The sequence below is a fragment of the Carassius auratus genome, unplaced genomic scaffold, assembly GCF_003368295.1.
Source record: "Carassius auratus strain Wakin unplaced genomic scaffold, ASM336829v1 scaf_tig00000254, whole genome shotgun sequence".
Taxonomy (NCBI): Eukaryota; Metazoa; Chordata; class Actinopteri; order Cypriniformes; family Cyprinidae; genus Carassius; species Carassius auratus.
Window position 1 is genome coordinate 2,381,122 of NW_020523286.1, and position 27,155 is coordinate 2,408,276.

At 36.8% G+C, this 27,155-nt stretch overlaps 1 protein-coding gene across 2 annotated transcripts; it reads left to right on the plus strand.

The window, feature by feature from the left end:
• On the plus strand, nt 1-25,912 carry LOC113068944 (receptor tyrosine-protein kinase erbB-3-like). 2 transcript variants are annotated; one of them, XM_026241904.1, is made up of 29 exons: nt 4-528; nt 7,690-7,841; nt 7,934-8,114; nt 8,779-8,904; nt 9,543-9,605; nt 12,106-12,224; nt 12,366-12,507; nt 13,102-13,215; nt 13,352-13,469; nt 13,747-13,820; nt 13,953-14,043; nt 15,386-15,394; nt 15,753-15,949; nt 16,050-16,182; nt 16,259-16,352; nt 17,459-17,616; nt 17,732-17,785; nt 17,880-18,021; nt 18,825-18,944; nt 19,039-19,137; nt 19,218-19,403; nt 19,491-19,646; nt 20,167-20,242; nt 20,314-20,460; nt 20,553-20,650; nt 20,737-20,907; nt 23,499-23,564; nt 24,441-24,678; nt 24,768-25,912. In XM_026241904.1, exons 1-29 carry the CDS (start codon nt 450-452, stop codon nt 25,562-25,564), a joined length of 4,200 nt encoding a protein of 1,399 aa, XP_026097689.1. In that variant the 5' UTR covers nt 4-449; the 3' UTR covers nt 25,565-25,912. The 2 variants fall into 2 exon arrangements, with proteins under 2 accessions (XP_026097690.1, XP_026097689.1); XM_026241905.1 differs by lacking the exon at nt 15,386-15,394 and having other exon boundaries at nt 1-528.
• Nucleotides 25,913-27,155: the final 1,243 nt, after the last annotated feature.

Below are 27,155 nucleotides of genomic sequence, written 5' to 3' on the forward strand. Positions count from 1 at the left end.
GGAGGAGCGCAGTGTTCATGCAGTGATTGGTAAATATCGAGCCAATCCAAATGTGAACATCACAAGTGTGCACTGAGGGAGTGGTGAGCCTGCGTCATACCTCCAACTTTCCCTCTCACTCTTCTAATCTTGTTTTAGCTTGGTAAATTGTTTATTGTCCGTTGACTAAGTGGGAAAATCCAATGGCAAATGTGCTATCGAAAACCGGAACTTTTTGATCAGATTGATGTGTTGATTATGTGACAGGGAACAGAGATTATTCAACAGGGAGAGCAGTCGAGGAATATTTATAGAAGAATTTCATGGATATTTTATAGTAAAAAAAAAAAAACTACTCTCACCGGAATATCATCCACGGGCTGTCCATCTTCCTAGAGAAGGAGCGCTTGGTGTCCGTGTTTCCGCGGTATGTCTGAGGGCTCGAGGCGATCCTTCACTCACGAGACGAGATGAGACAGCAGGTGCTCGCGCTCAGCGCGCTCGTGTTTCTCTGTGCACCTCATCCTGGAACTTCACAAACACAAGAAGGTAAAAAAGTGTTGGAATTTTGTTTAGATTATACATATTATTGTTAATGGCGTTCTGAGAAACGCGTATGTTAATTACTATCGTCTCGCCTAATTCATCATGTAAATTACAAAAAAATTAACGGGTTATTTGATTTGTTTTTCCTTCATGGTGTATGCTCCTTAATAGACTACCCCCTGGGTTAAGCTCCTTTCCACCTAATTAAATGTAATTCGTTGTTCCACCTATAAACTAGTTAATAGGTTGGAATCTGGACTGTACCTGTCACACCTGTGTATAGAACTGGCATATAGGCCTATAATGTTTCGCTTGAAGATGTTTAGCATGTCACACCGCTGTCACTTCTTGATATGTGAATCTGTCTGGATGTCACAAGTAGCATGCATGGGTATATTTGTAGCAATATCCAACAATACATTGTATGGGTCAATATTATCAATTTTCCTTTAATGGCAAAAATCATTCGGATATAAGAAAAAAAATCATGTTCTATGTAGATGTATATTGTAAATTTCACACCATAAATATATCAATACTGAATTTTTTATTAATAATATGCATTGATAAGAACCCTTTTGCACCCTTAGATTACAGATTTTTAAGTAGTTGTATCTTGGCCAAATATTATTCTCTATTTTCCTAACAAACATCAAAGCTAATTTATTTGGCATTCAGTTGATGTATAAATCTCAGTTTCAAAAAACTGACCCTTATGACTGGTTTTGTGGTCCAGGATCACGTCAATAACCCACCTTGAACTTTCTAGACATCATCTGACCACAACTGACCCTACGCTTTTTAAAATGGGCTCTTTAAATGGTCTAAAAAGTGTTTAGAAGAACAATATTGGGTTCCCCAAAAAACTATCTTTTCTGCATTTTCCATTCAAAAAGTACCTTTTGTGCAAAGGAAACTATCCATGGATGTTAACGTTTTTTTGTTTTTTTGCTCTCAAACTGTCACTGGCAATAAAGAACTTTTATTTTAAAAGTGTTCAGGACATAATTGAGAATTTGAGATGCATGTGTCAGTGGGATGAGCTTAAACATTAATTAAGAGAATGGTTTCTGTGCCTTTACAGCAAGCTCTTGTGAACTGTAATAATAATAATAATAATAATAATAATAATAATAGGAAAATGCATGCTTGAACATTAATTAAGGGAACGGCTTCTGTGCCTTTACAGCAAGCTTTTGTGAGTCATGTTGACTTGATATATTGACACTATTGAAATAATTAAACCAGCTTCTACTTAAACAGCTTGAGGGGAAATAGCTCTTTTTTTTCTCAGTAGTTCTTTCTCCACAGCACATTAGCTTTATGATTCCAGAGATGGCCAATCCCATTCTCTTACTTTTGCCGCCAATCACATTACGTCACTGAGCTGTACAAAATAAGGTGTGGGACTGAAGTGCCATATCATAAACTGCTCTTTAATAACTCCTTTACAACCATGGCTCCAAAGTTCAGCCTCTTTTAAGCATACAAGAGGTTTGATAGGAAGGACTGGAAGTTAATAATGTAATCACTCTTTCCATCCGGTGAAGGGGAGATTTTGAATGGTTGGCATCTGCACCGACCCAATAAAAGCTCTCCTGATGGTGCAATATCAAATATTAAGATCCTGTAGGAGTGTATATATACCTCTTTGTTTTAAAAGTCCAATGCATCATTTCATTTAAGACAGAAACTATGCATACGTCCCACTAACCGCCAAACCTGATGGCCTCTGATTCGTATCAGTCTGTACTTGCAGAAATTGACGTGAATAGGTGTGGATGTGTGTTTTGGAGATTGTATTTTTTTTTGTCTCATGCCGGCTCTTATTTCAGTTTGACACTAGTACTATTTTCATGTCTTTCTGCATGTGTCTGCTAATCTATCTTTGCTTTCCCTCATGGATTCTTCCATTCACCCTTTTTGTGTCTCTTGTTCTGCCTGTCATACATGTTCAGTCCCCGCCCTGACTTTGCTATTAATGCTCATTGAGCTATAATCATTGTGCACTGCTGGATTCTTTTGTATGTTTCACAGAGGCCTCTGCTCTCTATCTATGGTACTGTTGACTTAAGATTACTTGTGTGAATGAACAGGACTCCATACATCATTAGCATCCAGACATCATGTATCTGTGTGTGTGTGTGTGTGTGCTCTTGTTTTTGTGACATATCAGGACACAACTTTGTATAATGATATGGGTATAACAAAGGTATTACAAGGACAGGGTGACTTATGAGGACATAACCCATGTCCCCATTTTTCTAAATGCTTATAAATCATACAGAATGAGTTTTTTTTTTTATATATATATATTTTTTTTTTTTTTTTTTGAGAAAGTAAAAATGCACAAAATTTCCTGTGAGGGTTAGGGTTAGGTTACTGAACATGCATATGCTATCTAGACAATACCTGATGTAATAGCAAATATGTATGCAAGTCATGTGGGTGTGTACACCTTTACACGTGCATGTATGCATAGCCTTAGTTTTGTGTAAGGTTGTTTCTCAGATTTCATTTCGTCATTTTGGATAGATAATAGGGATGCACTGATTAAAATTCTGGCAAGTACAATAACTATTCAGTTATTCAGTATTAAAAACTTCAACTGATTTGTCTATAGAATATAATTGAATCCATGTTGTGATGCTTAAGAGACTTTAGGGACCACAATATTATATTTTACAGTATGAAGTATGGATAACTATTGCTTTTGACATCTGTCAAAAGAATGTAAGGACAAAAAAGAGGTGGAAAGTCTTTGAAAACACTCTTTATGAAAAAGTGTTCTCAAAGAGTTAAATAAAAAAAGTGAAAGAGTGAGTGAAAAAAAAATCTGCTGTAATGTTGCTGTAATGCAGGTTTGTTTTTGTTTTTTATTTTTTGACCTGGAAGATATTTATTTTATTTATATTTTGTATGAATTTTTACAGTTTTTAGAAAAGGAACTTAACTTTGCAGATGGTCCATAACTATAAAAATGCACATTGCTTTTTTTAGATTAGAAAAAATAGAGAGAAAGAGAAGAAAAGAGTTCTGACCCTGGAATAAACTGTACATATCATATACACATCATGATATCATGCAGACTTTTGTTTTTTTATTTTTTCTATAAATTTTGAGTACATACATATGAGTATCTATTTAAGCTTTTTCCAATATCTTGCGCACACTTTTCGTGACTGATATTTTTAGGTAAACATGAATAAACATGATTCATGAATATACATGTTTATTGATGAACCACTGCAGCATGAAAAATGAATCTTTTTTTTATCTGAAGCTGAACATATTTGCATGCAAAATAAATATTTTCCAGAGTAATCTCAATTTTCTGATGTTGTACCTGACCCAGAAAGGAAAAAAAGTGTACAGTATGCAGGTTTTTGGAATGCATTATGTGAATTAAGATAGCACTTAAGACCAACTAAAATGTAAGAACATGCAGAAAAGAGAATCTACAATTTAAAGTCTAATATCGGTCAATAAATATCCAGTATCAATTGCTACCAATCAAAAGTCACCTTTATTGTTCAATAACAAACAGGTCCAATAAATTGTACAAGATAACATTAAAACTCAACTGATAAAAACACTTGAGCCAGTATGTAACAACTTACATTGCAAAAAATTGAGATAAAGATATAAAAGATATAACACCATTTAAGATGTTTACAAAGTGCATCCATCTAAACATGCAGGATATGTAACAGAAACCCATGTTACACCACTTCCTTGTATGCATTCCCAGAACACATGCTAATATAAGTCGTCCCCTCCAGCCTCATTCCTGAGACTTTAGGAAGGGCAGGCGGGTGTGTTTGACTGCTGTAGTTGTAAAGTCACTCAGTGGTGTAGTTGTACACATTTGGGGATGCAGTAACAAATAGAATAGAGCAGTGTAGTGGACAGCAGCCACTCTTAGATTATGTCCTTATGTCCCCTTCTCTGGACTCCCCCTCCTCTTGATAGAGTACTACACTCACACTCATCCGATTGTCTGATTGCATGTTCTCAGCCCTGCACACAGACACACACAGAACCCCTGTCAATCACAGCTACACATTAACAGAGCCACACATTTATAGCTAAGTGACAATACTGTGCTTTGTTCATTAATAATGCCTCTGTAGATCTCATAGCCAGATACAGCCTTAGGCACCACACATGCAGCTGAGCACTACACACTGCCAGTCTCAGGAATATACGGTTTAACCCCTCGCAAAAATACGCCTGAAAAAAAAAAAAACCCTGACTGCAGCAGTTTCCAGCTCCCAACATTTAAAGATATTTTTGTTTTGTTTTGTTCTTCTTGAGCGTTCTTTGCACACAATTAATATTCTATAGCAACGCTTTGATGGATGGGTTTATTGAATGCGAATGTATGCAGGTTCACCAGCCAGAACTTGCTGTGTTTGTTTTACAATGTCATTTTCAAGTCCTTCTATGTTCTTAAAGGAATATTCCAAGTTAAACTCACGCCCCATTGACATATTTGTGGCTGGCTCGTCCCACCTATAAGGGTTGTTATTTTTTTTCAGAGTAAAACTGTGATCTGTGTTGTGATGGACAGATTTGACTCAGATTCCGAGAAATCTCACTGAATCATAATTCAACTAAAAAAAAAACGTTTAGAAAAATAAATTAGGGGGGGGGGGGGGTTATTATGAACATTTTCCTAACACTCAAAAACAATGTTGTTTTCATTTAACATTATGGGACTGTTAGAAAAGCTGTCCTATAAAATAAAACACTCCACTTTTTTTAAATAGGCTCACTCTCCAGCTCTCCTAGAGTTAAACACTTGAGTTTTACCGTTCCATTCAGCTGATCTCTGGGTCTTGCGGTAGCACTATTAGCTTAGCTTAGCATAGATCATTGAATCTCATTGGATTCAAGATTAGCATCTCATTTAAAAATGAGTTTCAAAGAGTTTCTATATTTTTCATATTTTAAACTTAACTGTTCTGTAGTTGCATTGTGTACTAAGACCAATGGAAAATGAAATGTTGTGATTTTCTAGATCGATATGTCTAGGAACTATACTTTCGTTCCGGCATAAAATCAAGGAACTTTGCTGCTGTACCACTAGTGCAGCAGGCGCAGTTGTATTACGCAGTGCCTGAAAATTCATGATCTATGCTAAGCTAAGCTAAAAGTGCTACCGCCAGACCCGGAGATCGACTGAATGGATTCATTTATTCTATTTTTTTTTAAAGTGGAGTGTTCCTTCAAGACCCGTTCACACCAAAGAAGATAATTATATTATATTGCATGTACTGTCAGTTAAGTAAAGTGCTCATGGTGAACAGTCCTCTGTATTGCCTCTCTGCAGATGCACTGCAGTACAGTACACTCAAGAGTTACGGCCTAAAGTCATGGAGACCCTTGTGTATTTTCTAGGTGGGGTGAAGGGAGAGAGAGCAAGAGAGAGAGTCTTTTCTAACAGTTGTCATGTCTCTCTGTCACCTCGGGCAAATGACCCTGGATTCCATCTCTGTCTGAAGCTGTTTCCCACTATTATTTTCTTCTCTTTTTAAGTCTGTTTGGGGACTTTCAGTTGTCTTGTACTACATGCTGACCTGCAGCTTCTTGGCGACCTCTGACCTTGCCTTCATTATGTTAATGACCTTGTGTTATGGCCACTGCATGAAGTCTTTGTGTGCACTGTGAGTGGGTGCCTTGTGTGGAAGTGGCCACTTCAAAAGGGCTATATTTGTGTACAGAGGTTACTTCTGCATCTTGCAAGAACAGTCTCATACAATTGTGCTATTTACAAGATGGTTTCAGCCTATATTAAATGGGTTATCACAAAGACGAATTCTGGGTTACTAACTACTTAATATGTCTACATGGATAGCATATGATGAATACTATAGAATATTTTATTTGGCTGTTGGTTTGTAAATGGTTAATACATGTACAATTAATACACTTGAACTTAGAAGTCATGCAGGCAACTGAGTAGCACCATGACAGTAATGTTTAAAACACACAGTATTAAACTGGAAGGGCTGAAATTATTCTCTGTAATACACTAATAATACACTGATAAAAATTTTGTGGTTGGTAAGATTTGTAAATGTTTTTGAAGGAAGTCTTTTATACTGACCAAAGATGCATATATTTGATACAGTCAAATATCAATATATAATTATTGTGAAATATTATTACAATTTAATAACTATAAAAAAAAAAAGTTGTATTCCTGTGATGGCAAAGTTTCATTTTCAGCAGCTATTACTCCAGTCTTCAGTGTCACATGGTACTTCAGAAATCATTCTACTATGCTGATTTAAAAAAAAAAAACATTTATTTTTGAAAGTGGTTGTGCTGCTTAATATAGAAATTGTGATACGTTTATTTCAGTACTTTTTATTAATCAAAAGAACAGCAATTATTTAAATCTTTTGTAACATTATAAATATCTTTACTGTCACTTTTAATCAACTTTAAGGGATGGTTCACCTAAAAATAAAAATGACCCCATGATTTACTCACCCTCAAGCCATCCTAGGTGTATATGTTCTTCGTCCATAATTTCATCATTAAAATTACTCCACATGGCTCTGGGGGGTTAGTAAACCCTTCTGGAGTGAATCAATGCATTTTTGTAAAAAAAAAAAAAAAAAAAAAATCCATATTCATACTTAAGTTCGCGAGAAAGTGGCATTCCAGTGGATGACCTATAGGATGTATGTGAACACGGTGATGAACGCGGTAGCACAGAGGAGAGAGAGAAACAAAACACCAGTCACGAATTAAAAACACACATATGAACACATGTATGACAGCTATAAAGTTTTAAATATGAATATTATTCTTACACAAACCCAGCGATTTTGAGCCATGTCAGGCACTTGTTATGATGGAAGGAGTCAAAAAATCTTAAACCCCATTTACTGCCATTAAAATCCTTGGAAGAGCCATGACTTTTTTTTTTTTTTTAAAGAAGAAAGTCGTATATATTTAGGATGAGTCGAGGGTGAGTAAATTTCAGGGTCATTTTCATTTTAGGTTGAATTATCCCAATGCATCCTAGCTGAATAAAAGTATTATTTCTTTATAAAAGACAATATGAGTTGTGACAGTAAATTGCTATTCAAATGATCAACAAACACATATATAGCATAGTTAGATCTAATTATTTTCTTTCCCCACCAGTTTGCACAGGCACCAAGAATGCTCTGAGCTCCACAGGCACGCCTGCACAACACTACAACAACCTGAAGGAGCGCTACACCGGATGTGAGATCGTCATGGGCAATCTTGAGATCACACATATGGAGAGTGACCTCGACTTCTCCTTTCTTGGAGTAAGAGAATATTTTTTTACACACACATATATATATATATAAAGGTTGATTTGGCCATTAGATAAAATTCTGATCTTATTCTTCTCTTTTAGAGTATCCGAGAGGTCACAGGTTACATCCTCATTGCTGTGAACCAGTTCAGCAGGTTGCCGCTGGACCAACTAAGAGTGATTCGTGGCATCAGCCTGTATGAGAAGGAATGGGCTCTTTCTGTCTTCACTAATTTTGAGAGTAACAGTGGCCTGGAAGAGCTGGGCCTCTCCAACCTCACAGGTGAGATGAGATTGTACTAAACTCTTAGTGAGGGAAATGTGCTAAAAGAGTCAAACAGATGTCACATTTGAGTATAAAAATGAGTCATTTGTCCAAATTGGAGGGAGAGGAAGAGGGATTTTTTTTATACTTGTGTATCATTCCTTTCTGTGAAGCATTTTTGACCCATGTCTTGTACCTTCTTAAGACAAAAGAATGTGACAGCTTGATTTGACATCAGTGGTTTGCGAAAATGTGATGGAGTGTTTAGGAATCTGGAACATTTGCATAGAGTAGCACTGGCACACCCATGTCACTCAATAGAGCAGAATACTACACAGACAGGCCCTCAGAAGAGCTTGAGCTTGGCAGTAGTGTGTCTCTGTGTTTTGTAGGTCACATCAGTTGACTTGTTCAGACTCATCTGAGATGTTAGAAAGGGACACACATTTTATGTCTTCTGTGTTAGCTGAGCAAGCAGTGTCTTACTTTTACAATAATAAGAACAGCACCTCTTTATTTCTGTCTTGACAGTAAAATGAAACTTATAATTACTCTTCACACTTGATGTAGTGCAGTTAATAGACAATTTAGACGAGCACAAGTGCAAACAGGTGTTTGTTCCACCTCTATACATAACATGTTCTGGCTGAAATGAATCAGACTTCCTTCATTGGGTCCGCAGAGATCTTGGAAGGAGGAGTACAGATTGTCCAGAACAGGAATCTCAGTTATGCTCCGTGGATCAACTGGCGGGACATTGTCAGACATAGTGATGCTCCCATCCAGATCCAGAGCAATGGAAGAAGAGGTTTGTGCATTCACACCTTGATTGGGTGGTTATTGATTGAGAGTGTGAGATACAGTATGTGTGTGTAATATTTATGTACAGAAACTGTTTTTGTCATTTACTTAACCCCATGTCATCCCATTCTCATATTGTTGTCTTTCTTCTGTAAAACACAATTGGAGGTGTGAGGAAGAACATATGAGCTGTCATTTACTAGATATGAAAGTAGATGATTTGATAGAAAAAAAAGTGCCTAAAAGCTTTCTGATGCCTTGTAAAAAAAATTTAAAGATACATTTCTTTGGCATTTTGTCTTAATTTGGATAAAACACTATTTCTGAAAGGGACACTCAAAGCGCAATGGTGCTATAATATGTTGATATTATAATATACAAGGCTTTTGCTGCCAACCAAATCTTTTTTGTGTGCATGTGTGGAACAGTCACTTGAATATGTTCAAGAACCAATGTTGTTAAATGCCATTGATGTCACTGTTTAAAAATTGTTTTGATACAAAAGGACAAAATTAGATAAAATTAGACAGTCAGGGGTCAGAAACAAATGAGGGTCTGGTACCGATGTCAAAATCTTTACTCTTGAGAGAATTATGCCTGTGATTTCATTTATTTTGATCATTGACCACTCTGTGTGTTTCACAGGATCCTGTGATTCTGCATGTGGAGATTTCTGCTGGGGTCCACGTAAAGATCAGTGCCAGAAATGTGAGCGACCGACATTCAGTTTTCAGTTTCTTTCCAAATTCGCTAATTTCTTAAAAAAAGAAAAATCTTACTGACCCCAAACTTTTGAATAGTGCATTTTGTGTGATATTTTGCACAGTTTTTATTTTATTTATTTTTTTAATCACAGTCTCATAGGCGCCAGGTTGTGTTTGTGTTGGCGGGTGCCCAACCTCCGTAACAATCACAACCCCTACACCCCCCACCCCCCACCGCCTCCCAACCACACATCATCACTCAGTGTTAAACTAGGTCTAGGTCTTTAGGTCGTTTTTCAAGTCTTTTTCTACAAGCAATGATACACTCGATGAGTTTGCTTCATGAACAGAAACACATAGACTTTAAAATAAATAAACGTGTAAATGTTTATAAATGTGTAACAGACAAAAAAGGTTAATACTGGCCAGTCACATATCAGGTTGTTTATTACTTATCAGAGCTGTTGAAACCAGAGTTTTCGACTAAATAAAACCAAATAATTCACACATTAGAAGAAATCAACAGATGCAAGGAGTATCCGATGAAGCTCGGATGCATTCATGTTTACTGTATATAGATTTCCACAGAGGAAATTATCAAATATACTACAAATGTTTCCAACTTGATTCCTGCCACATAAAACTCCATGCAATCACCTAAATATGAACTACTGACAATGATAACTGCTCAAACACAGTTTTATCCAGAATTAAATTCTGAGTGTGCTTCAGATTTAAGTGAGTGTGCTCTAGCCTCAATGCACTGAAATGTTCATAAAATATAAATCACATAAATATGCAGATGTCAAAACTTGCGGTGTGTACTATACAATATGTGGCCAAAAAACAAAAGTGTTATACAAATACTGAACGGATTAATATATTAGTTAGAAAAGTTAGAATGCAAAAAAGAGCAACCCTTTATAATCACTAAAAAGCTGTCCCTCATCTTAGTCATGATATCAGGAAGCTTAATTATAATAAAAGGATTCGCAAGCTTGCAAACTCAGCAATAGACAAAAGCTCTGGGGCCGGTTGCACCAGCTGGACGTAGACCCGGTCGTAAAGACTAGGCTGGACGTAAAATGCACTTTAAGTCGTGCATAGAATTTATACCAGTAGCACCATCTCGGCGTAGTGCTATGTCTGAGACTAAGTCTTAAGCCTAGTCAGAGGTAGGTGTAAAGTGAAAAGTCATGATTTGTGCGGACATTATATGTTTTCAGGATTCACGTCTGTTAGTTAATTCTTACTGCAGACGAACTTTAATGCTTATGGTCTTGTCTTTTCGGGCAGGATAAGAGATATTAATCGCGAAGCTCGATGTAGCCTACCACACTGCCGACAGTAATCGAATACAAAATATTTTTCTGTACATCCTGTAGCCTAATAATTATGCAGTAAAACATTATATATGAACTGGGATTATTAAAAAAATCTGAACCATTTGAGATCTTGGACAGTGTAAATGCTTGGAAATATTTCAAGTCTTTACTTCCATTCGTTATTTGTAGCGTGCCTGTCATCCAATAATTGCAACAAGTTTTGTGCTTTGTTGCTTTTCATCAGAAATAAATGGTCAGCTTTCAAATTTTGCTTTCAAATATTTTCACAAAATACAAACTATAAACGTGATGGGTTTTTTTCAGCCACAGAAAGACGACAGTAAAACACAAAAGGAAAGACATTCATTGTTCATAAACTTGATAGTCAGCTATAAAAAAAAAAAAACTCTAGAGAGAAGAGACTTCAGATTTAACAACGCGGACTTCTTAGGAAATGTTTACTCAGTGAAATCATGGTGTGTGGCTTCACTTGTTATGATGTCTTAAGCAATTCAGTTCTACATTAGTAGTTATACCCTTATTAAACAAAAATATATTGCAATATATTGGAAAATATCATGTAATATATTAGGCATATATTCTTATATATATTTACATTTTTCCAATATATTGCAATATATTAAAAGCGGCAATCATTTGTATATTTTGCAATATATTATATAATATATGTATCATCAATATATTATTAAATGTATTCAAATATATTAAATATTAGAAAATAAAAAAAGGAAAATAATATATTACAATATATCACATTATATTTTAAGAAATATATTGGTAAATATATTTTTCTTTCGTAAGGCTAGTCAACAGGTGCAACAGGTGTACATATTTATCGTAAAGCTGGACGTTGCAAAGCCCAGCGTAGAACTTACACCCAGCTTTTTTACGTCTAGCTGGTGCAACCGGCCCCTGGTGTTTTGAGTGGTGAGTAGATTGTAACTTTAATGCCTCTGATTGGCAGTTGTGTTCAACAGTCTGTCATTGGCTACACTACTGAATGCTGAAAAAAAAACATGATGTAAATAGAAAGCTTTTGACGCTCTCCAGATTGCAAACACAAATATGCTCTTGATAGTTTATCTCGAGTCATTTGTCCCTTATGAACTGTCCTACTGTTAAACAGAATAATATGAAGGTGTTTTGTCTGTGTTTCAGTGACAAAAACAGTGTGCGCGCCTCAGTGTCATAGCCACTGTTTCGGGACCAACCCTAATGAGTGCTGCCACACAGAGTGTGCTGGAGGCTGCATTGGACCAAGAGACACAGACTGCTTTGTGAGTACTAGCACCATTGCCATTATACTCTAATTGCTCAAGATCTGCCACATCTATTGTAAGGGATAATTACACTGAAAACAAAACAAAGCATTATAGCAAACTTTTCTCAAGCTTTTGACTCTGGTACTCTCCCAACAGGCTTGTCTACATGTAAATCACTCGGGCGCCTGCGTTCCTCACTGCCCTTGGCCTCTGGTGTACAACCGACAGACCTTTCAGCTGGAGCCCAACTCTGAAGCCATGTATCAGTACGGTTCCATCTGCGTACCCAAATGTCCTGGTAAGATTCGAGCGACGGTACTCAGTTTACCACAGAGGAGAGTTTTACTAAAGCTTGAGCTGGCAAATGAATAACCCGTTTCTGAGGAAATCGTGGCTTTGGTCGATAAAGATCTAGGATTGCTAAGATCTAAAGATAGCTGGTGTGAAACCTTCTGGAAATGATGTATAGGTTAGTAAATTATTGTAAATGAACTGTGAATGAACTCTGGGAGCATTCAGTGAGAGATTTGAATTCTATGCCTCATTGACGGTGCATCAGAACTGCACTGACGTATCCATGGAAGACCATGAACAACTTGGTAAACATGAAAACGCCAGATTTGAATGGTGCTACACCACTCCCCTCACTGTGTTGTTCTTTTTGATTAAATTTGTGGCTGGAGAGTCCACAATTAACGCTCGCCAAACACCACCTGCGTTGGCGTAGCAGAGTAAATAAAACACAGGAGAGATTACTAGTGCCATTTTTAGCAATTGCAACATAATACATGGTTTTAAACCACAATCTATGATTGCTAGTCTTGATCAACATCAAATCAGAGATACCAAGTATTCTGTATCTCAGAGTACCTATTCCTCTTTTTTTCTTCAGGTCACTTTATTGTGGATGGCAGTGCATGTGTGAGCAGTTGCCCTCCTGGTAAAAGAGAAATAGATAAAAATGGCATTAAGCAGTGTGAAACTTGCAATGGCCTGTGCCCCAAAGGTAAAGTGTACATCTAACCATTATTTAATTTACTGGACCACAGCAACTGAATGCAGTGTATGCGTATGAGTCTTGAATAAGATACAGTTCATTTGGTGTCAGATGGCCCCTCAGATTTTTCTCTTTTTCTGTATAGTATGTGAAGGAACGGGAGCCAGTCATAGACAGACAGTGGACTCCAGTAACATAGACAGCTTTATCAACTGCACCAAGATCCAAGGAAGTCTACATTTTCTGATCTTAGGTATCAAAGGGTAAGACACAAACATAAACACACTCCTTTTATAAGCTCCTTTTCAGCCCTTAACAACACTGTGCCATAAACAGTCTGTGCTATATTCCAGACCTTTGCCCTGCAATGTCATCGAAATGTTTAAGTAGGCCTTTACATGTGATTCACAGACTTTTTCTCAGCTTAGATTCATTTCATATTATTAACTGCTGAATAAACAGAGCTGATTGATGAGCGACCACAGGGAGTCCATTACTGAAATTGTTTATGCTAATATCCACACTTTTCTTATTCTGCAGAGACGTCTATCATAACATCCCCCCTCTGGAGCCTGAAAAACTCAAAGTGTTTAACACTGTCAGTGAAATTACTGGTATGCTACTTTATTTTACGCTTAAACTGATTGTTCTCTGTTTGTGTTCTTGTTGATTTAATTTCTGTTACGCCATTTTGTGTTATGTTGGATTCAAAGGTGTGTGTGTGTGTGTGTGTGTGTGATTTGTAGGCACTCTGGACATTCAGTCTTGGCCTGATGAACTCAGCGATCTGTCTGTTTTCTCCAGTCTCACTACCATTCAAGGAAGGTCTCTACTCAAGTAAGCCTGAGTGTGTAGTTGTGTGTGAGAATATGTGATTTATGTGTGTTTGCAGGGTCCAGTATTTACCTTTTGCCACACATAGAATTCACATTCATATGGGTGAATTATACTGGCCATTAAAATTTATATACTGCATTATTCTTATTCCAAACATTATATATATTGTTCTATATTTGTTCTTTTGTTCTATATTATATATTGTTATATAGTTTTTAGTTTTTTCTACTTTACTTGTTTTTTTTCTTTACATATTGTTCAATATTGATGCACATAACATTTTGGGTCAATTTTATTTTTATGTATTTGAAAGAAGTTTCTTGTGCTCACCAAGACTGCACATTTAAGAAAAATATAGTTAAAAGGGTTATGTTGTGAAATATCTTAATATATATTCTGTTTTTTACTTTATTTATCTGAACAGGGACACTGTAAAATATACATTACCCTTAAAAAGGAGAGATGCATTATACCAGGTTGTAGCACAATTCTAATTTCCACCTGTAGTCCCTGGGCAGGCTGATGACAAGTAGATACACGTTAATAATACATTTAACAATGTTATTTATTCCTGTTATGCAAAGCTGATTTTCAGCACCATTACTCCAGTCTCCAGAGTTTTTGTCTTTCTTTTTTTAATTGTTCAGAATAGCATTTATTGAGGAATCTTGTAAAAATAAACACTGTCACTTGATCATTTCATTCTTTTAAATAATTTAATACATCCCTGATAAAAAGTTTGAATTTCTTATTCTTAATCATCCTCAACTTTTAAATGGTACTTTATACAGGTATATCAGACAGTATTGAATATTTAATTGTTTACACCCATTAGCTAATTGTAAACACTCCTTTTACCACTATCTTATGCTTACTGAAAGTGTCAAAATAAATATATATTTTTTTCATGTAAATTATAATTTGCATGCCTAAAATAAATAAATAAAATAAAAAGATTGATTTTAGTTTTTAGTGTTCTGTTTTGATTTTAATATCATTCACTGGTTGTCACTGTACTTTTGAATTATGTGTGTGTGTGTGTGTGTGCGTGCGTGCGTGCTTGCGTGCATGCATGCATGCGTGCGTGTGTGTGTGTGTGTGTGTGTGCACGTGCATTCATGCAGTTGCACATCAGCCATTAATTTGTGCCTCTCTCGTATCCCAATCACAACCCATGTTTATTTAATCTTTAATATGCTTGTCTCTCCACTAAGTGTTTTAATGCTTTTTAATCCTTCAGTGATTAACACTGTGTGTGCATCTCACCATTGTTTTTTTGTGTTCCCCTTGTTTTGTATGTTACCCCCCTCACTCTCCACATGCGCTTATGTCTGTCCCACAGCCGCAAGAGGTATGTACTCCCTGCAAACCACAAAACTAACCGTCTGAAAACCGGTATTCCTGTACTGCTCTCTCTCAGTCTCTCAATGCACAAACACTGTCTTTTTTTCGGCTGTGGGTTCCAAGTAATGACGAAAGTATTACTTTTGAATAAGAGAGTTGTGAAATGTTTCCGTGGGGATAAGAGGGGCATGCATGAGCACATACTCAGGGTCACGAATGGTTCATCTGGTTTCGTTTTGTAATCTGGCACGGGTGCTTATATATACCGGTAAATTCTAAAGGGAAATCACTGTGGGTCTGTCTCTTCCTTCATTCGTTCTCCCTTTTTCGATCCAATTTCTCATTCATTTGATCCTCTCCATCAGGCCCTTCTCTTTGTTGGTGATGAAGATTCCCTCCCTCACGTCTCTGGGACTGCACTCTTTGCGTGAAATCAGTGATGGCTGTGTGTACATCACTCAAAATAAAAACCTGTGCTACCATTACACCATTAACTGGACCCAGATTATCACCAGTAACTGTGATAATGACATCAAGGAGAACAAACCCCAGATCAAGTGTGGTAAATAAAGTTTAGAATGCATGCTACTTCTTTCACATATGCATGTTATTATTTTGACCTGTACACAAACAGTTCTGCATGTCTGTTTTCATGTAAACAGAGGAAGAGGGCCATGTGTGTGACCCACTGTGCTCAGACGCAGGATGTTGGGGCCCGGGGCCTGGGCAGTGTTTGTCGTGCAGGAACCACAGTCGGCATGGCACCTGTGTATCTCACTGCAACCTCTACTCTGGGTCAGTGTGCTTGGTAGATTTATTGTAAGTTTATTAAAAGCTGGGACAGTGTCTGAAGGGCTGTGTGTGTCCACAGAGAGCCACGGGAGTTTGCAGCATCAAATGGAGAGTGCCTTGCTTGTCACCCTGAGTGTTTACCCCAAAATGGAAAACCGACATGCAGAGGAGAAGTATGCAACACTTTTACTTAGCCTAGCTGTCCACAGTGGGAACATTTCAGTGTTGATATTGTTGTTAATTTGATTGAATTAAATAAAACTGACATAAAATATAAATATTAGATATATCAAATATAAAATATAAATAAAATGTCTTTTTGTTTTGCCAATATTACAAATTTATGTTGTATTGAAACTGAAATAAAAAATAAAGCTAAATACACTGAATAGCAAAATAACTAAAAATAAATCAAAATGAAGAATTTGAAAAAAATAAAAATAAATATATATATATATATATATATATATATATATATATATATATATATATATATATATATATATATATGAATTCAACATATGACTGTTAAATACTTATAGTATATAAATAATACTAAAATAACACTGGTGCAGATGTGGCACTTAAAATAAAATGCAATGAACTTGTGACTCATTTGTTTATTTATAAGTTTTGATAATTGATTCTGATTATTTCATCCACATTTGGGGCTCCATAGCTTTCTCCCTCTCTCATCTTTATAGATTTCATCTATCAGTCTGTTCATCCATTTTAGGCATGAAGCAACTTGAACGTTCAGATACAAGTTTCTGTTTCTGTGCACAAGTCATATCCTAGCTTTTGTAGTCTATAAAATAACACAGTCTGCATATCCTCTTTTAGTTCGATTTTAGAGAACATGAAAACTAGCTTAGATTTTTCCCGGCTTAGATCTGCTGTTCATGTGGTTTGGTTTTGCCTGTGCCTATCTGACATACTTTGAATCAACCTCTCACATCTTTCTTATTGTATATGATAGTGCTAGAGGGTGTTATTATAATGATGTGACCAAAACAATTTTACGGTAAAAGAAAATTCCATCCCACACACTCTCTGTGTAATGTCTGCATGTTCGGTTGATTACAGTAACCTGCCAGACAGGCTTTGCAGGCTCTTTGATTCAGAACTGTTCATTGTGCAATACATCACTTTTGTGACAACAGTGACTTAATAAAAGAAATTCATGCGAACTGTTTGTCTTAGCACAGGTGCTTGGTTACAGGAATATTTGTTCTACTAATAAATAACTTATATAAGTTAGTCTTTTTTTGTGCTTCAGGGAGCTGATCAGTGTGTAGCATGTTTGAACCTGATGGATGGCCCTCACTGTGTTTCTACTTGTCCTAATGGAGTGAATGGGGAAAAGGGTCAGACCATTTTTAAATATCCAAATGCAGAAGGTCATTGTAAGCTCTGTCACCTCAACTGCACCACAGGGTGAGTCAGGCTAAAACTAATGTGCTCTACAGGTGTCAGTTCCAATTGTTCATTCTGGGAAAATTGTGGATGAAATGAAAAAACTTCATTTGTGGTTATTTTGTTCCCTCACCAGATGCTCAGGCCCAGCACTCACAAGCTGTTTTGAGTTCAACAGACTTGTGAACAGGTTAGTAGCGCCCTCTTCTGGTTACAATCAGAAAGTACAAACGTCAGATGTAAACATCAACCATGTTTTTGTTAACCACACATCTTCCTCATAGTTCTCAGATCGCAGGTATATCAGTTGCTGTGTTTGCTGGCATCATCGTGCTCCTGGCAATGTTTGCGCTTGGTTTTCTGTATCACAGAGGCCTGAACATCCGCCGCAAAAGAGCACTGCGAAGGTACCTGGAGAGTGGTGAGGTGAGCCATTTCTTCTGCTTAAATACAAAAGAAAGCACTTACTTAACCTACATGAAAGTTAAACAAAGGTAGCATGTATTTTAAAATCTATATTTACAATCTATACAATAGCTCAGATTTTTTTTTTATAAATACATGCTTCTGTAACATGCTTTAAAATTCATAGTTCATTGTTAGAGCTTGTTAGTTAACGTGTTAATCATTGTTAACAAATGAGAACTTATTGTAAGGTTTACCAATACTTGTATTAAGAAAAACATATGAAATTGATCAAAAGCGAGGTAAAAGTAAATAAGTAAAAACGAAATGTTATTGTTTCAAATTAATTCTGTTCATTTAAACTTTCTATTAGTCAATAAATCCTGAAGACAATGTAGTATGTAAATCAATGTTTTCATAAAGATATTAGGCAGCATAACTGATTTCAACATTGATCATAAAATGTTTCCTGTACAACAAATCTTCACATTACAATGATTTCTGAAGGATCATGTGACACTGAAGACTGAAGTAATAGCTGCTGTAAATTTGGCTTTGGCATCACAGGAATACATTTTATTCAAAAATATATTCAAATACAAAACATTTAGTTGTAATAATATTTTACAGTATTACTGTTTGTACTGTATTTTTAAGCAGATAAATGTAGCCTTGGTGAGCATGAAAGTCTTTCAAAAGCATAAAAAGATCGACCCCAAATTTTTGTACATACAGCAAAGCTAGTCTAGATTAACATTGTATTGTATTAATATTGAGCAACTGAATAAATATCACATGATGGATTTCCTGCTGTCCTCACACAGAGCATGGAGCCGCTGGATCCAGGAGAGAAGGGCACAAAAGTGCATGCTCGCATCCTAAAACCACAAGAGCTGCGAAAGGGCAAACTTCTGGGCCATGGAGTCTTCGGCACTGTGAATAAGGTTGGAACGACTTACATTAAGTTTGCTTTTCCTCGAATCAATCTTAAACTGAGTTACCGGAACTGTGATCAAGCTTAAGTGACTTTATCCTCAGGGCTTTTGGATTCCTGAAGGAGACTCTGTAAAAATCCCTGTGGCAGTAAAGAGCATCGAGGACCGCAGCGGCCGGCAGACCTTCACAGAGATTACTGATGTGAGACAATAGCTTGCAATAATGTACATTAATACATATGTTCCTTCATGCTTTCATATTTATTTTTCACCTGTCCACAGCACATGCTTGCGATGGGAAGCCTAGATCACCCGTATATAGTGCGTCTCCTTGGGATCTGTCCGGGAACAAGTCTGCAGCTAGTCACCCAGCTCAGTCCTCAAGGATCCTTACTGCAACACCTTCGCCAACACAAAGACCGCCTGGATCCCCAGCGTCTGCTCAACTGGTGTGTGCAGATTGCAAAGGTGAGATGACTGAAGATGAGAAATAGCATGTTTTTCAAAACGTGTCGGTGCATAATGTTTATACACAACATCTGTATGAATCTTTAGGGAATGTATTATCTTGAGGAGCACTGCATAGCCCATAGGAACCTCGCTGCACGCAACGTGCTGCTCAAGAGTGACTACATGGTACAGATCTCAGACTTTGGGGTGGTAGACCTGCTGTATCCAGATGATAAGAAATATGTGTACAGTGAACAAAAGGTAATTTACAGATACAACTTCTGAAACACTGGTGTTAAGTTTAGGGTTTTTTTTTCCATTTATGCTCACCAAGGCTGCATTTAAAAACAGTGAAGCAGTAATAATTTAACATGATTACAGTTTATACAAAATTCCAACTTTTTTTTATTTTATAATATATTTTAAAAATGCAATTTGTGATGGCAAAATAACCATTACTTCAGTCTACAGTCACACATGATCTTTCAGAAATCATTCTAATATGCTGATTTGTAGCATTTTTATTGTTTTCAATGTTGAACGCTGTTTTGTTGCTTAATGTTTTGTGGAAACTTATGACACTTTGAGGAATAAAAAGTTCAAAAGAGCAGCATTTATTTGCAAATATTTACTTTTGATCCATTTAATGCATTATTGCTAAATGTAGCCTTTCAACAGTAGTGTATAAAAATATATGAAATTAATGTAAGCTGTTAATACAAAATATGAATAATAAAAATGTGTATGATGTGTTGATGTTTTAATATGGTCTGTTTTTCAGATTCCAATCAAATGGATGGCATTAGAGAGCATCCTCTTCAGAAGATACACTCATCAGAGTGATGTGTGGAGCTACGGTGAGTCTCGGTGCTGTTGAATATCAGGTGTTTGGTTTTGTTCAGTTTGTTTGAAGTCTTGCTTCTTCCAGGGGTGACTGTATGGGAGATGATGTCATATGGAGCCGAGCCATATGCATCCATGCATCCTCATGATGTGCCAGGTCTACTGGAGAAAGGAGAGCGACTGGCTCAACCTCAGATCTGCACCATAGATGTCTACATGGTCATGGTCAAGTGTAAGGCAGATGATAGAATGATTTAATGATTTTAAGCGCTGTTAGAGCACTGAAAATCTTTATAAACACAATTGTAACCCCTCTATCCTCAGGCTGGATGATTGATGAGAATGTAAGGCCTACATTTAAAGAGCTCGCCAGTGAATTTACGAAAATGGCAAGAGATCCACCACGATACCTTGTGGTGAAAGTAAGAAAACAAGATTTGATTTGAAAATGTTCACTAGGAAGCAGGTTTGTGATTGATTTTAACATTGAATTCTGTTTCTGATGTAGCATCCTCAGAATTGCGTTGGTGCAGATGAAAGCCACCAACGATATGTTAAAAGCTGTCATTTAGAGGCCGATGATGATGATGATGAGGTATTGCAGGATGGGTTTGATACTCCTCCACTCCAGATGTCACCTTCTAGAAGTCATTCTCGCCTCCGTATGTCCTCCTACAAGGTAACAAGTCTGCAATACACTTCAACAAACATCTTTTTCATGTTTACACTCAGTTTGGGCTCAGTGAGATTTTTGAAAGAAGTCTCTTATACTTACCAAGGCTGAATTGATTCAATGCGGTAAAAACAGTAGAATTATGAAATATTATTACAATTGAAAATACATTTTTATTTTATTGTATTTTAAAATTCCTGTGATTGCTAGCTTAATTTTCATCAGTCATGACTCCAGTCTTCAGAGCAGACATGGGGACTTGTGACTTGGTGACTTGGACTCGAGTCGACTCGAGTCGCTATTTTTAGGACTTGAGACTTGACTCGGACTTGGAAGTTAAAGACTCGGGACTTGACTTGACTTGAGACACGATGACTTGAATGACTTGAGTGTTAATTACATCATGTTTTCAGTTTGAATATAAAATATATAAATTATTTTTTAAAATAAAGTTGATTACTCAGCTGGAGCGCAGGCTGAGAATAGCGTCGTGACTGGATCAGGACACTATCATCAGTCATGTCCTCTCTACCTTACACACACCACGCCCACTTAGATCAGATATCACATCACATCGACATGTCAGCCTGAGAGGTACCGAGGGTCATCGCTTTTGTCTTCAATAGTTCGCGCCTAAAAACGCGTGGAAAACGCTAGTCGCGCCGCTTTCTCCTTCTTTCCAAAGCGCTCGGGCAGAAGTGCTCCTGGGGCGTCTGTCGTTGCTAAGCATCCATGACACGCTCTCTCTCAATGAAAACGCGGAAATTTCAGCAAAGGATAAATGGATTTGCAGCACTAAAAATCGCTCGCAGTAGCTCTGCTACTAAATTCATTTTAAAATGGCAATCCATATACAGCTATGAACAGCTGTTCCTTCATCTTAGCTGAGCTTTCAACGTTGATACGAGAAAGGATGAAGCTGATTGGTTAGTTATTGTCACATGACCTGCGGTGCGCTTGCGGCATTCTGAAAAGTTTAGATGTTGAGCGCGTTGCTTCCATTATAAGCGCGCATACCGCGCGCCTACATTGGAAATAACGAACTTGCGCGCACAAAATACGTGATGTGAACAGCCCCCAATGATCCGCTAGCAGGCCGTCAAAAAAACGCATTCCAGGGGCGGCGCTAGGGTTGGGCTAAGGGGGCATAAGCCCCGAATATTTTGTTACCTTGTCTTTCTCATAGAGCAAAACAATTGATCAGAAAAACAAATGTAGCTGCCGCGATTACCCAGTCATGACAAGTGCATATTACATACATATATATATATATATATATATATATATATATATATATATATATATACACAGTACAGAATATAAATATGACATATTTTCAGTTGTTTCATACTTTTTTGTTATGTACAGTACAGACCAAAAGTTTGGACACACCTTCTCATTCAAAGAGTTTTCTTGATTTTCATGACTATTGACTATTGTAGAGTCACACTGAAGGCATCAAGTGCTATTTGAGCAAGATGAGAGTGATGGGGTGCTGTGCCAGATGACCTGGCCTCCACAGTCACCGGACCTGAACCCAATCGAGATAGTTTAGGGGTGAGCTGGACCGCAGACAGAAGGCAAAAGGGCCGACAAGTGCTAAGCATCTCTCAGGGAACTCTTTCAAGACTGTTGAAGACCATTTCATGTGACTTCCTCTTGAAGCTCATCAAGAGAATGCCAAGAGTGTGCAAAGCAGTAATCAAAGCTAAAGGTGGCTACTTTGAAGAACCAAGAATATTACATATTTTCGGTTGTTTCACACTTGTTTGTTATGTATATAATTCCATATATAATTCCACATGTGTTAATTCATAGTTTTGATGCCTTCAGTGTGACTCTACAATAGTCAGTAGTCATGAAAATCAAGAAAACTCTTTGAATGAGAAGGTGTGTCCAAACTTTTGGTCTGTACTGTACATAACAAAAAAGTATGAAACAACTGAAAATACGTCATATTTATATTCTATACTCTGAGAGAGAGAGAGTGTGTGTGTGAGAGAGAGAGAGAGAGAGAGAGAGAGGAGAAATGTAACAGTTTAATGTTGTATGTAAACTGTGTTGAGAGAGAGAGAGAGAGAGAGAGAGAGAGAGGTGTTCAGAGAGGAGTCTGTTGGATGTTTAGTTTTATGGACTCAATGTTGAAAATGTAAAACATTTCAAACACTGTTGGCAGAAGTGAAAAATAAATAATTTTAGGAACTTACAATTTTGTTTGATTCCATGATGTATTTTACTGAACATGAGTATTTACATTTAAATTATTTTAATTTACTGACAGTTACTTATATCTTGTCTTTTAACTTTATTAAGATCAGATTCTGCAGATAAAATAACAATATTAAGGTGACTTGACTTGGACTTGACTTGACATAGCTTGTGACTTGACTTGACTTGACTTGCCCAAGAAAAAAATACTTGGGACTTACTTGAGACTTGAAGGTTAGGACTTGAGACTTACTTGAGACTTGCACATGTGTGACTTGGTCCCATCTCTGCTTCAGAGTCACATGATCCCTGATTTCTTTCAGGTTTCTTTGATGGCCCTAAATTCAAAAGAACAGCATTGAATTGAAATCATTTTTCTCTCTCTTCAGGGCATCACAGAACACACACCACCGATAGGCTATCTCCCCATGACCCCCGGAGAAGACCATAGACAGGTCAGCTTTCTTTAATAACTTCAAGTTTTTTAATTATATTACAGTATGAACATGCATTTTATCAGGGGTTTCAAACTTTTTGTTGCCAAGGACCCCCTTATATTTACAAGAAACCCTGTTCAAATCTAATGTCAGCTTTATATGTTTGTTTAAAGACTTTATACTGTGTAAGTGAAAGCAACATTAAATAATAGGTTTTTTATTACTTATTATGAAATATTTTTGATTTATTATGCATTATATTACCATAGTGGAGCAAAATAATTGATATTGAAAATACTGACTTTGCATTAAGCAGTGGTTTCAACCTTTTTGATTCAAAGGAATTTCCGGGAATTCCATTGTAAAAAATGACAAAGCTGCTTGTTTTTATTGACATATAACATTACTTAACTAATTAATTTTGTGGATTAATTGGATAGGACACCCAAAACATTTTAAATTATGTCATTAATTACTCACCCTCATGTTGTTCCAAACCCATAAGAGCTTCGTTTATCTTTGGAACACAAATCAAGATTTTTTGATGAAATCCGAGAGCTTTCTGACCCTCCATAGACACAATATAACTGACACGTTCAAGGCCCAGAAATGTAGTAAGGACATTGTTAAAAAAGTCCAAGTGACATCAGTGGTTCAACTGTAATGTTAAGAAGCTACGAGAATACTTTTTTTGTCCAAAGTAAACAAAAATAACAACTTTACCCAACAATTTCTTCTCGTCCGTGTCTTCCACTCACAAGAGCACCACAACGTTGCATACCATGCTGTATTGAACCAAACCATACTTCTCAGAGGAATCAAACCTTCCTATTTGTATATGTATATAAATAATATATGAATATGAAGTAATCTATTTGTATTGTTCCCACACAGAGGAGAGCCCAGAGGAGAAAGATGGGCTCAGTGAGGACAGAGTCAGAGTGTTCAGAGGGCAGAGAAACCATGGTGGACATTGAAATTTCTTCTCAAACAGGTAGCCTTCGTAGAGGCCGCAGCCGTATGGACAGTGCCTACATGTCCACCGGTGTGTCTGTGGCCTCAGATCCGTTTTCTTCAGGTCAGGAAGGTGTAGACGAGGACCATTATGGATACGTGTTGCCCTCAGAAAGAGGTAAACCAACACTGGACTCACAGTTTCGGTTTAGTCATTATTGAAACTCAAATGTATGCCATTTTTATGAGACATATATTTTCATTTAGGTTCTAGAAGCAGTGTTCTTCATGGTAGGGCATCCAGAAACTCCAAGAGTGCTCTTCCGCCACCAAAAACTGATGTACAAGAGTATGAGCTAATGAACAAACGGCCCACTCGGCTTTCTGCTTCACCCACAGACAACGGTTCATCAGCACTGTGCAACCCATCCTCCTCTGCTTCTCCCTACACATACAGCATTTTACCACAGAAGAGAGATACTGACTCAACACAAACTGAACAGTCAGATAAGGGTGCTAGTTCGCCTGAAGGGTCCAGTGTGGAGTCTGCTGCTGCTGGTGAATACAGCCTGGTTGGAACAGTAACATGTACTGCTGAGAACCAGTCTGAGAGCAGCCCTGTAGAGGAAGAGCCACCAACAGAGCCACTGCCACAAGAAGAGGTGGTCGAGTATGAATACATGGACATACGTATAGACATAACGCAGCAAAACAGTCCCCCGAGCAGTCCAGATGAAGTGGAGAGTGACAGAAGAGAAGTGATTTACCAAAATGTATGTGCAAGAGAGAACAAGGAGAACGAGGATTCTGATCTCACTACACGGCGTAGTGAATATGTGGACATGGAGGCTTCTGGAAGAGCTGGCTCTGAGGACAGAGATCAGGCTGATTATCAGAACTTTCAGGTAAAGGGAAGACCGGTTATGGGAGAGGAGTCACAAAAGACTGGTCTCAGATCCTACATAAAAGTGTGTGCGGGAGTGGAGGCGCAAAACACTTCATTTGACAACCCAGACTACTGGCACAGCAGACAGTTCCACAAGCAGGATGCCGTTTGCACATAATTATTGACTTCATCTGACTAACATAAATAATGTGATGGATCAGTGGTGGAAACAGAATGGACTGGCAGTTTCTAAGGACATATATCTACAATGTGTTCAGTATTTGAACATATAAATGGAAGCTATGGTGCCAACAAAATATTATACTTTATTATAGTATAAAATCACTTGTTTTGTTGAAGATTGTCCTACCTCCACGTGTGTGTCTCTGATGTGCAACTCCTGTGGTTTTGTATAGATTTAAGCTCGTTTTTTAAGACGATGATTTTTGTGTACTCAATGAGGAACAAGTTTAAAAAAAAAAAATTTTGTATATTGATTTTTCTCTGTCAGTAAAAGGAATCTTTCAAGTTTATTGTCTCCCATGTTTAATTATTATTATAGGAAAGTATTTAGCTGTCACCAATGTTTTGTCAAGTTAGAGCAGGTCATTATATTAAATTATATTAAATTTTTTTTTTATAAAAAATATACATAAAGACTAAACAAAGTCTGTGAGTCAGATTGTTGCAGTTAGAAAAAATAAATAAATTTAGATCATTGTTTGTCTAAAATAAAAATACTGTTTTGTTAGGTGTTTACCTGATTTCATTTATACATTATATAAAATAGCCTACCAGTTAGCAACACAGTTTATAAATTTTACTTGTCAGCTTTTACTAGTATTAACTACTACATTTGGTTTTTCAAGTCGAACATGACAATTTAGGATTTACTTTAACCACCAGTGTTTTGATTCACTTTAATTAATGGAATTTTAAGAATAATTTGTTTGGACATCCTAAACCCGTCAAACTCAATACATTGATTTAGATTTCTTCACAGGAATAATAAAATTAACATGTTCACAGTTTGATAAACAGCAGATCTAGAGTCGTTTCATGAACCACAATAAACTCAGCAAGGTCATTGAAAATGACATCAGTTGGCACATTTAAAGTGCAAACTATTGTAACTGTAATTTCATACAAAGAGCATGCATGTTACTTTGAGGATAGAGACAACACAAAATCTGAAGAAGGACAGTTTTGAAAAAATACAGATTGATTGGAAAGGAAATTACACAAAAAAAAATGCCATGATATTTGTTATGAATTTTTCTTTGTTTTCTTCACAGATTAGCAGATTAGGGTTTAGAAGAACATAACATTTTGTGTAGGTGTGTGTGTGTTGATAAATATTTAAATTATTTAGATTATTAATAAATATTAGATTAGGAATATATATATATATATATATATATATATATATATATATATATTTATATATATATAATGTTTTTTCAAGTCAAGCAGTGTTGAAATAGATGAATTTTCAGCTGTCGCTTGAACATTATTCCACATAGGGGTGGGAAGATCATTCCCCCAGCCAGGAATGGGGAAAGAGAATGTTCTGGAAAGTGATTTTGAGCTTCTCTGTGATGGTACCACAAGGCATCGCTCACTAGCGGATCTCAGACATTTGGAGAGGATGTAGTTTTGTAAGCGTGAGTGGAAGTAGGCAGGTGCTGAGCCTGTGGCTGTTCTATATGCATTATGCAATGTCTTGAACTTGATGTAAGCCACAACCGGTAGCCTATGCAAGGAGGTAA

Excerpts from the sequence above, each read along its gene's own strand:
- LOC113068944 (XM_026241904.1), top strand. The coding sequence starts at position 450 with ATGAGACAGCAGGTGCTCGCGCTCAGCGCGCTCGTGTTTCTCTGTGCA. Across the intron at positions 9,606-12,105 it reads TAAAGATCAGTGCCAGAAAT|TGACAAAAACAGTGTGCGCG; the intron begins GTGAGCGACCGA and ends TCTGTGTTTCAG. Across the intron at positions 16,353-17,458 it reads AACCGACATGCAGAGGAGAA|GGAGCTGATCAGTGTGTAGC; the intron begins GTATGCAACACT and ends TTTGTGCTTCAG.